This window comes from Blennius ocellaris, assembly GCF_963422515.1.
Source record: "Blennius ocellaris genome assembly, chromosome: 4".
In the NCBI taxonomy this organism is placed as follows: Eukaryota; Metazoa; Chordata; class Actinopteri; order Blenniiformes; family Blenniidae; genus Blennius; species Blennius ocellaris.
This window is the reverse complement of record NC_137653.1, coordinates 14,611,284-14,622,761: the sequence shown is the minus strand read 5'-3', so window position 1 is coordinate 14,622,761 and position 11,478 is coordinate 14,611,284. Positions and strand designations below refer to the sequence as shown.

General features: G+C 38.7%; 1 protein-coding gene across 1 annotated transcript; it reads left to right on the top strand.

Annotated features, from left to right (window-relative positions):
• Nucleotides 1-1,959: 1,959 nt before the first annotated feature.
• On the top strand, nt 1,960-6,125 carry faim2b (Fas apoptotic inhibitory molecule 2b; the record flags this gene model as incomplete). Its single annotated transcript, XM_080494614.1, has 12 exons — nt 1,960-1,974; nt 2,961-3,009; nt 3,690-3,757; nt 3,849-3,913; nt 4,001-4,054; nt 4,146-4,196; nt 4,320-4,359; nt 4,539-4,576; nt 5,217-5,304; nt 5,432-5,527; nt 5,797-5,850; nt 5,976-6,125. The coding sequence occupies 12 exons, from the start codon at nt 1,960-1,962 to the stop codon at nt 6,123-6,125; spliced, it is 768 nt and encodes a 255-aa protein (XP_080350740.1).
• Nucleotides 6,126-11,478: the final 5,353 nt, after the last annotated feature.

Below are 11,478 nucleotides of genomic sequence, written 5' to 3'. Positions count from 1 at the left end.
TTGGTATATACAATTTTTCTAAACATTTTAAGTGACATTTCATGTTCAGAAGTAGTAATTCATGTTGCGTTGATGAAAAAAGTAAAATAAGACAGCCACTGACTGCTATTTATACCGAACTTTATCAACAGTACTTAGTACGTTAATTTTACAAATTTTAATTGCTTTCAATATATCAAACATACAAGGGGAACATCCTGCACAGATGACTGGTCGAATCCCTCGCATCCCTCTCTGAAAATGTTATCTGGTCCGGAAATATCTGCTCCAAAGAGAAACACAAGTGTAGATTTGTTCCTGTGTTACATCCACACTTTCTCCCAGCTTTACAGGAACATAAATACAAGGCCTGGACCAAATCAGGAATCACATCATTTTGTAACATAATTAAAAAAATTAAAATGGAGCCCTAATGAGGTTTGAGAGTTTGTGTCAGACATATTACTTTGGTGAAGAATACATGTATCAATATTTACAGATGTTTAACTTTATCATGAAAGAAATTAAGAGTTTTGAAGTTAATAAAAATGCTGGTATAATTCAAATATTTGTGGACACCTATGAATCTAAAGGCCTCAAAAAGCATCATTGGTGAATTATACAAAAGTTGTATGTCCACCAATAAGAATTCATCAGATGATATAAGACAGCACTGGGAGACAGAAGTGTAAAAAAAAGCTTTAAAAGGAGCTGGCAGTCAGGATATACAGGACAGCAGAGGAGCAGAGCCACATTGTGGTTTGACTTTCTCTCTATCTCTTGCATTAATGATAAGGTAAACCACCTTTTTTAAAAACCCTTTCACACAGTTGACAACTGAAAGCGTTATTAACCAAAATATGTGCATGTGCTGCTTGGTGATACCAGTGCAGTTCGATTATATTATTGGAATAGCCCTGGCCGTCAAATGTTCTATGCCTGATATACAGTAGTATAGTCAGTGTTAACTTTGCTGCTATGCAGGAATCAATAGTAGTAAGATTTACTGTGTCTTCGGTGAATAACCTATTAAATGTCCAAATATATAATACAAGAGGAAAATCAATAAAGATCATGTTCTAAACTGGTCATCCTGTTGGTTTGACTTGTGGTTCAAAGTTGACAGCATCAAATCTCATCTGAGTAAGGGTGAACATAGATGAGCCCTTACTGGTAAATCCTCTTGTATGTTCTCCATAACGGTCTTAACTCATTAGTCCATTGTGACTGTTACTAAACTGGTGTCTTACATAAACTAAAACATGATGTCATACTCGACCTGTTTGCTAGAAATAAAGACAATGCCATCTACATATATTTTGGTTGTAGTAGATAGATAGATAGATAGATAGATAGATAGATAGATAGATAGATAGATAGATAGATAGATAGATAGATAGATAGATAGATAGATAGATAGATAGATAGATAGATAGATAGATAGATAGACGCTGCTCATCAGTCGGGCCTCTCTTTGTCTGCTCCTCTTATTGGCCTAAAAGGGAATGGAAGCCGTTATGTAATTTCTGTGTAACGCAGATATGTAACTTGAGTGTTTCTGGCGAGTTCTAGGATGATTAACTGTCCTGAAACGCCGTTAAGAAGCTCTGTGCCGACAAAGATCGACAGAAACGACGCCCCCTCTTTCACTACGACAGTGGTACGGTCCGACGCCAGCTCAGTGTTTCTCGGAGCAGCCGGCTCGTCCTGGACGGACCCATCGGGCGGATCATCGGGGAGTCCCGGGATCAGGGTTAGAGAGAGATTATCGGCACGGAGGCCTATAAAAGCTTCGGTGTAATCCGCACAACGCAGCCAAATTCAGATCAACAACTATATTCACGATCTCACTGGAGCCGCACAAAACAAGTATTTATTTATTTATTTATTTTTAATTTGGATTTAAAACAGCTTCATGAGATAAAATATTTTTTAGGACTCTTCATCAGAAAACGTACGGGAGCAAAAAGGGGAACAATCATGAAAAAGGGAAAGGTATGTTTTATTCTACAGCAGTACATTATGATAATTTCTTTATATCCGCTTGTAATGTGATTACTTGAATTTGTTATTTGAATTGTGACTCCAAAAATGACTCAATGACAGAGGTGAAAAAGTAAACTACTGTCACACTGTCTACATTGTATTTAGTTACAAGTGAAATCACGTTTGTTACAAGTAACAGTTCAATGTATTTATTTATTGCATTCAATAGTATTTGAAAAAGCAGGCATATGATCATATGTCGTCTTTATAGAATATCTACATTTAAGGATATTTAAAAGACAATGGCACCATTTCAGTTTGTTATGAACACATGCAGATTTAAAGCAGACATTGTGTCTACAGATAATAAACTTACTAGTTACAACAAAACGGGTTCTGATCATAAAAGTATTTTAAACGTGCCCTGAAGGCAACTGCTAAAGTAATGTGAGCAGAGTTCGAATTACGGGGGAGCTAAGGGGAGCTGGGCTCCCCTGAAAGGGACCTGAGCTCCCCTGAAAGCCTAATTTGAAAAATTTAGGGGGAGCTCTAAAAACACTGGCGCATACCTATTCTACAAACTTGAGAGGTCTGATCGGAAAATAGGGCTCCCCCGAAAGCCACGTTGTAATTCGAACCCTGAATGTGAGTATTTTGCTCTGTATTGCTGCACTGGTTATCAACAGTGAAGGAACCATTCCCAGTAAAACAGGATTGTGTTCTGATGTTTGAGCATTTCAGTGAGATTGTCAGTTTGACTGAAACATTAGCTGGACTCTCCTGAAAATAATATTTGTCACAGAGAAATATGTTTTATGCTGCATATTTTTTTTCTTTTATTTATACAGACTGTATGTATGTATGTATGTATGTATGTATGTATGTATGTATATATCACAGTGTTTGGCTGAAGCAAAATTAGTAGGATTTGCTGGTTTGTTTTTGTTACACTGTGTTGAGTTTTTACCACTTTACCAACTATAATTGTATCCCAGCAGGTCGACACTGACAATGAGCCTCCGACTTATCAGGAGGCAACAGCAGGTAAGAAAAGAAAAGAAGAAGAAAAATACACTCTCTGGTTTGTTATAATGTTAAAAAAAAAAAAAAAAAGTTGATTCCACAGCCTTAAATTCATATCAATGCATAGTGAAAAAATATTTTGACCCCTGACATTGTGTTAATATTTCATATTTTGACTATATGGTCGAGGACAGTTGTATCATAGAAATCCTCCATAGTACAAACTATATTTAGATCGCACACGAAGCATATCTAATATGAATAAATGAATGCTTAATACAACTTTTCGAGACTGTTATTTTTACATATTACAACACTTTCTTCTGAAGAAAAACACCTATTACCTCACAATCACATGTCCTGTTTTTGTTAAGTCATTAACAAATAAACAAACATTTGGTTATTATAATTACTTTACTACTGCATTCTACTTGAGTTCACTGGTGGATTTAATGTCCATTGCAACAGATACATATGAAATGTGACTTGGCACAGCCCCATTGTAGCTTTACAAATATAGAGAAAATGAAAATGCTTATTAAAAAGTGATTACGAGAAAAACTCAAAGCTATAAATTCAAGGTGGTGTTTTTAGTTGCACTGCTGTCAAATGTCAAAACGAGTGACCTTTGACCCAAAGGGGTCGGTATGGTTACAGTTATTGTGATTATTTACAGTCTTCTTCCTGCCTCTCTTGCTCAGGCTATGGTGAGATGGAGGCCCAGTTTGCGTGGGACGACAAGGTCATCAGGCGGACGTTCATCAGAAAGGTGTTGAAAACAGTGGAAAGGAGGAAGCAATGGGAGAACACGCTCCACTTCACTTCCATTGCACTTGACACGCCGTTTTGTCCCCCTGCAGGTCTACGCCATCCTCTCAGTTCAGCTGCTGGTGACTGTGGGAATCATTTGTCTCTTCACCTTTTGGTAAGTTGTTGTGTTTTTTTTGTCCTCCAGAAGACGTTTCAGTTGTCTCACATGGATTACTCACTGAACGGGTGTTATTTTGCGCAGCGCCCCAGTGAGGTTTTACATTCAGACTCATCCTGGCCTCTACATGGCGTCTTAGTAAGTGACAACACACCTCATCTCGTCATTCCTCACTTCCAATCTCCAGTTTACAACTTACATGAAGTTGCATGTTTTTTTTCACTTTCAGCCTCATGTTTTTTGCCACTTACATTGCACTGTCATGCTGTGGAGAACTCAGGTAAACTAAAAAAAGAAAAATAAATAAAAATCACATATATGTAAAAAAAAAGAAAAGAAAAAAGCGTGCTGTGTTGACAGATATGTGTCAATAACAAATGTATTCTTTTTCCTACCTAAACAGACGTCAGTTCCCCTGGAACATCATTCTTCTCGTTCTCTTTGTGAGTAAAAAACTTAGAAACTTTAAATCAGTGTTTCTCTGAAGGGAACATTAGAGACAAAGGATGGCTCCTCCTGGATGTTTCTCCCCTAAAATTGTGGTGCAGATCAGGAGGATGGGGTAATTACTATATATAATAGCCTACATGTCAATAATACATGTTGTCATTTGTCTCATCAGACTGTGAGCATGGCCTTCATGATGGGATTTGTGTCGAGGTGAGTCAACGTGTTATTGTGTTCGTGTTGCAGTTTGACGAGATGTCTTTCTAACTTCCGGAGCTCTTGTCCGTTACGTATTTATCACATTTTATTGAGCAAAGCCACTCTTTGTTAGCCGGGGAGGTGCGGAGGAAGGATTGGGGGGTAAGGGACGGACAACAAGGAGAAAGGAATAGCGAAACTATCCTCCATTTTTTTCCCAGTTCAGGATCATGCTGACAGTTTTTTCATTCCTTATTCCCAAACATGTGAATCACTAAAAACAGTACAAGCAACAGGCCCACAAAGGGAGTGACAAAAGACGAGGATGAAACAAAACAAATGCAATAAAAAGGAGGATGAGGGAGTTTAAACAAGTATAAAATGTTCAACACTTATGTTGTCATATAATATATTTTTGATGGTCGGTTTATTGTATTCTAATCAGAAAGTACCCTGAGAAACAACACGAAGGCACAGGGAGAACATGTAAATACAGATTGGTATCAGGTTCTCTAGAGGAAAGAATCAGAACCACATAATCTGTGATGCATGAGGCTGCTTTCCAAAAGCAGTTGTTTTTTTTTCCCCCAGTGTGGAAAAGAGTGAAATCCCTGGCGCTCATGTGTGTGTCCTTGTGTTTCTGCACATCCTCCAGCTTTTACAACACCAAGTCCGTGATGCTGTGTTTGGGAATCACAGCTGTGGTGTGTCTCTCCGTCACCATCTTCAGCTTCCAAAGCAAAGTGAGCGATACCGCCCGTGGCTTTCAAACAGGCAAATAACCAAATCTGAGGAACTGAAGTAAATCCGCCTTGTATTTCTCTCTCTCTCTCTCTCTCTCTCTCTCTCTCTCTCTCTCTCATGTCGAAGGTTGACGTGACGTCCTGTCAGGGTGTCCTGTTTTCTCTGTGCATAGCCATGCTTCTCTGTGCCATCACTCTGTCCATCGCCGTCCCTTTCGGATACGTAAGTCTGCCTCTCACTCTCCTTCGGTGACCCATTTTCCACGCGCTGCTTTCGCGAAGACGGCGTCCAAATTAGCTTGAGATTTGACATGAGTCAAACGAGTGCATTGCATTCGCTCGAGGTGCCGGCGGGTGTATTTGGGTGTGTGCGGGAATGGAAAAGGGGATTAACCTCACAGATAATCTTGCAGCGTTGGGAGTCTCGCTTAAATTAGCACGCCGCTATCCTTCTTAACGGTGTTTTGTAATGCTTTTGATTTTGCGCCGCAGGTCCCCTGGTTACACGGCATCTACGCTGTGCTCGGAGCCATCGTCTTCACACTGGTGAGAACCAGACACTTCAACCAAACCACAATATTATAAAAAAAAAAAAAAAAAACCCAAACAAAAACAAAAAACCCCCACTAATTAAACTTTTCGTCTTTTTTTTTTTTAAACTTCTGCCACAGTTCTTGGCGTTTGACACCCAGTTGCTCCTGGGGAACAAGCGCTACACGATCAGTCCAGAGGAGTACGTTTTCGCCACTCTCAGCCTGTACCTGGACATCATCTACCTGTTCAGCTTCCTGCTGCAGATTGTAGGAGGAGGTCGAGAGTGATGCACTCTTCCTTAAATGCTGAGCGTGCACTTCTCAGCAGCACCACAAGAACACATCCACTTGAATTTTAATCCATCTAAAGCAAAAAATGATAACAGGAGCAATTTTTTTTGTTTTGAGTTACATAATCCAATCTGTCCAATCCCACTGCTGATTCTGTTTTCTGTCATCCGATGTACCCGATTACAGACTGTAGCAGTTTCAGATGCTTAGAAACTGATTCAGAGGTCGACTGTCACTGTTTCAACATCAAAGGATTCTGGGAATCTGCACTTTTGACCTCAGCAAGGTTGAGATGAATTTAACAACCCATTTTGCAAGCAAACTGCAGATACACTTTTCTACTAATCAAGTCAAAATAGATGAGAAGTTCGATGTTTTTTGCATATTTGTACTGTAGTAGATTGTGACGGCTGAGGGCGAGTGTACAGCTTTTAGGGATCAATACCAAAAGTGTAAACTTGATCACAAAGAGGCATCGAAAGCTTGTAAGAATCGAACCACAAAGGGAAAATGTGCATAGCTTCAGTCCTTTTAGTCACCCTGTGGATTTAATGTGGCCTTTCAGGTGTGTTAGTGAGAACAGTCGAGAGGTAAAAAGCTGACGACAGGAGCAGACGTGTTGAAAAACGTTTTGTGCAGTCAATCTGGTTGCTGGTTTCTTTTCTACATTGAGATATGTACATTTCATTCTGACTTTACAATTAAACTGATCTATGAAATGGATCATGTTTTGCATAATGGAAATTTTTTTTATTGTAATGCACGCTAACGCAGGGACCCTTCAGTCACGTTGAAATGGTGTTTCATTGCAAACTATAATGCAAAGTGCAAAGACGCCATTCATGTATGACCACCAGTTTTCATAGCACTTCACTTTTAACACTTTTTAAATGGCAGCCTTATTTCAAAAATAATTTAATTCAATTTTTGAACATAAACCTGATGCATTGAATGAATTTATGGCAATTTGCTATTAATTTGAAACGAATTGTTTTTCATTTCAAATATACTTTAGGTGTGTTTAAAAAATGTTGGAACAGACATTTCTAATAATTGAACTCAAACAGTAAATCACATATTTAGAGTAATTACACACCAACCAAAATTCATATTAGTAAGTCATGAAAATCTAAGATACAGTAGCTTAAAATATTAGAATACTACATAAGACCATATTAAACGCAAATAAAGCAAGACAAATAATTGAACAGTTTTCTTTTGAGTGTAGTAAAAATGATATTCAACATTTCTACCTGTGTAAATATGGAGATACATCTCTTACAGTTCTGGGCAATAAAGACAGTTAACACAAAGATTGAAACCAAGTTTTTTTTTATTAAAAAAAAAACTGACATATTTAAATTCAAAGAGAAAAATAACCAAAGAAGAAATCAAATCTTATCTCAATCAAAAAAAAAAAAAAAACACAAATTACAGACAATTTAGCAACTCTGGCACAGGAAGACAAAAGTAGCCAAGTGGCATTTGCAAAAAAAAAAAAAAATATCAAAACCTCTTTCCTCTAACAAAACTGTACAAAAACGAGTTGTTGTATAAATAAGAAAACCACTCCCAAGCAGGCAGTGAGATGTGCTCTGGGAATCTTCAAAACGCTTGTTATTCCCACCGACTTGGTTCATACAGTGTTCAGCACGGAGAACAAGTTTGAGTCGTTTTTGTTTGTTTCCTCTTCAGAAATGTCACATTGAGACAACATTTCTAAGTCAAGATCAATTCAACATGTAGCTATTTTGACCTCCTAAAACCAAACGAGTTCAGCACTATACCAACCAAATCACGGGACATTTTGAAAAATCCGAACTGGACGACATCTTACCTCCTGTTTGGAAATCCTGTTTTAGCAGCAAAATATTCTGAAACTATGAAACAAGCCATCAGATCCGACATTAAGCTGGAGGAGAAAGAGCTTTTGCGAATTGGTGAGAACCAAAAAAATAAGTGCAAGGATTTTTTTGTTGTTGTCGTTTTTCTTTTTTTTTCCAATGGTGTGTACCACTGACTGAGTACACCACCACTCTGACGATTCCTAGAAGTATGATGAGATTTAAAACGGCGGATCAATCGGTGAATTTTCTTTCCGCTGCAATAGAAACAATAAATAAATCGTCTCTGACGCGTGGTCGTTTCATAGTTCCAAAACTGTGTTTTTTTTGTATTAAAAGTGATGGAACATTTTTCCTTCATGGTGCACTGAATCTGAAAACTCGCTCGTTACGGTGTTATCCGGACAGGTTATGAAGCATGAACAAAAAAAATGATCAAGAAAACACACGATGGGAAAAAAAAGAAAAAGAAAAGAAAAGTGTGAAAAGAACAAATTAAAAGGGTGGTGTGGGGACGGGGGGGAGCTATTTACAAATGATGAGCTCTCATGTCAGACAACTCTCTCCATCAGACTGCTGAGGTCGATGAAGATCAAGTGTTTGTGTCACAACAACCAAACCAACAGGAACCTTTTTTGATCCTTTGCCGAGAAACGGGGCAGCGAAAAACAAACTTGCACTCCTGAGGGTTGGGGAAGCCACGACTGCCTGTGATCATTTAGAATTAAAATAATAAGGCAGGTTCACCCAATGACGGCTCATCTACACGAGAGCCGCTGCCTCTCTCTGCTCCGGGGGCGAGTTAACGTCAGCCGGCCTCCATTATTAGTGTGACGACGTATCAGCGAAGTCGATAAGACGTGAACAGATTTCCTTAAAAGAGCCGTCAGCATGTCGACTCCCTGCTTATCTCAGTCCTCCTCGTTCATCAGTCGTTTCACTGGGGGGACCCGTGTTGTGCTCAGACTTTAATAACAACTAGTGATTTACTCAAATGGACCCAAAACTGCACGAGTGAATCAGATTCCAAGTGACTGATGTAACTTCGGCTACGAAATAACTGTGGCCAGTCAAGTGATTTATGGAGGGAACTCTACTACTTTTTAAAGAAGTAACTATTTTGGACTACTGATTTCCAGTAGTTCTTTCAGCACCGTTACTGCCGCGTCTCTTTGTCTGTTGGTCAGAAGAAGGTGGATGCAGTGTTGTGAAGGGGAGCAGTTGGTCTGAGACAGAGAGCTCACAGGGGGAGGGGTGGTGGTGGTGGTGGTGCATGGCCACAACATCTTTGGTTGCAGAAATGTACAACAGAAACAGAAAAAAAAAAAAAAAATGCCAACATCATTAAGACACACTCGCGCACGCACACACACACACACACACACGCACGCACACACACAGTCATTAAACAGTGAGCCAGGAGAAAGACGACGTGTGTCACCAGATTGAAAAGTGAAGGGTGGAGGAGCATGAGGAGGAGAGCTCCTCACCGACAAGACCACTCGCTCGCTGCCGTCTCTTTAGTATGTACAGCTCAACGTGGATCGATCCTCTGAGAAGTGAGGCAGTTCATCCCGAGGAAAAGACATTAAGGCTTAGCTATAAGTTGTTTTTGCTCAAATTCCGGGTCACTTTACAAATTCATTCAGACCTGCTGTCTCACTAAAGGCTGTAAGAATTGTCATTAATGGCACTTCCATGGTCTAGCGAGCAGTCCTTTTTGTAAAACCATTATTTCTATTATCTACATATCTACAGTTTTTTTTTCTTTTTCCCGGATGTCTGTATAAGTTAAAAGTCCACACACACACACATCTGGATGGAGGTGGTGACGTGTGCCGAGGTGACAGACTGAAACGTACGCAGGCTTCTGTCTGGATGCAGCATCAGTCTTTTGGACCAGCATCGAATAAAGGTATTGTTTTGGTGCAGCGTTCTGGTCAGAAAGGCTTCCCACAAACAGGCCAGACACAATTATCAGGACAGATCACACGAGGATTGGAACGGAAATTCATGTGAAAAACGAGAGAGAGAAAGAGAAAGAGGGAGAGAGGGAGAAAAAAAAAAAAAATCTCAATGTGCACAAAAACAATGTAAAAAAAAACACAACAAAAAACAGCATCAATCTTGAACGCAAGAAAAAACAACCTAACAACTACTCTTGAAAAAAAACCTAAAATCTACAGCTAAATTCTAATCTACTTCTAAGATTAATGTATTAAAAATAAGGCAAATTAGGGTAAAAAAAAAAAAAAAGTTTCAAGTGACAGACAAAAAAAAAGAAAAGAAAAGAAAAAGACATGTTTCTCGAGACTTAAAAAAAAAAATTAAACAAAATCACTGACAGAAAACTCAGGTGACAGCAGCATTGAATAAAGACTTACAGCTCCCTCTCTGTCAAACAACTCACTCAGGGATTCGCTTCAGTCTTTGATTTGATTTCCCTTATTGCGTTTTGCTATAGTACATCTTAATTTAGTGACTGCATCGTTCTTTGAACACACAAACTCTCGGTGAAGCCACGTCGGCTTCATCGCTGTGACGGGACGAATTCCAAAGATGCCCGGCGGTTCGCCACAACAACAACAACAACAATTTAAAAAAAACGCTTAAAACCACTTCTGATCGACGGCGACCTCACATGGAGACGGGAAACAACAAAATTGGGGGCAAATTTCAACAAGCAGGTCTTTTGAGTTATGTTTCTTTCAATGGAGATGAAAATGGGACTCGAAGTGGATTTTTTAGTCATCCAACCATCAGGGGGGGGGAAATTAAAAATAATTTTTATGAGCTTAATCTTGAGGCTTGATAACATGAGGGGGTAAAGATCTTAAAGTCCTTTTCATGTAGCCTTTGCAGACTGCAGTATTAAATAACCTCTTTTCTAAAAACTCTAAAAAATAGAACTATAATTCAAATATAAATATAAATAATTGATTGTCTTTTGTTCACGTGTGGAAAAAAAACAAAAAAAAGAAGAGAGCTTTAAAGTTAAAAACAAAACTGATTTGACTAAACTATAAACAGTCAATGTTAATATCATCTGTGCGTGAATAGAAATCTCTGCAGCAGTAACAGGAAGTAGCTTTAAACGGTTTGCCTCACACGTGACTCCACACATCAGACCAGCAAAGTGTTTGTAAGGTTTGGAATCTGTACAAATTGTTCGTCCTCCGCTGCTGCGAGTAGAATGTCAAACAACAGACGTCAGGAAATAAAAATAAAAGTTTGCATATTTTACCAAAAAAACAAACAAAAAAAAAACAATTAAAAAAAGAGAACAACTCTTCCTTGAATCACTCTGAAACGTCCAGAATGCTTTGTTAAAAATAAGAATTTGTTATATTACGTGCACAAAAATAATGTACTGTCCTTTCACCCTTTGCTTTTTTTCTTTCTTTCTTTTTTTGTTGCCTCTTTTGTTATCTTCTGTTATCAAAATAGATCAAAACTTCTCTGAAGAAGATTCATTCCCACCTTTGGTTGATCAACTCTTGAGGATG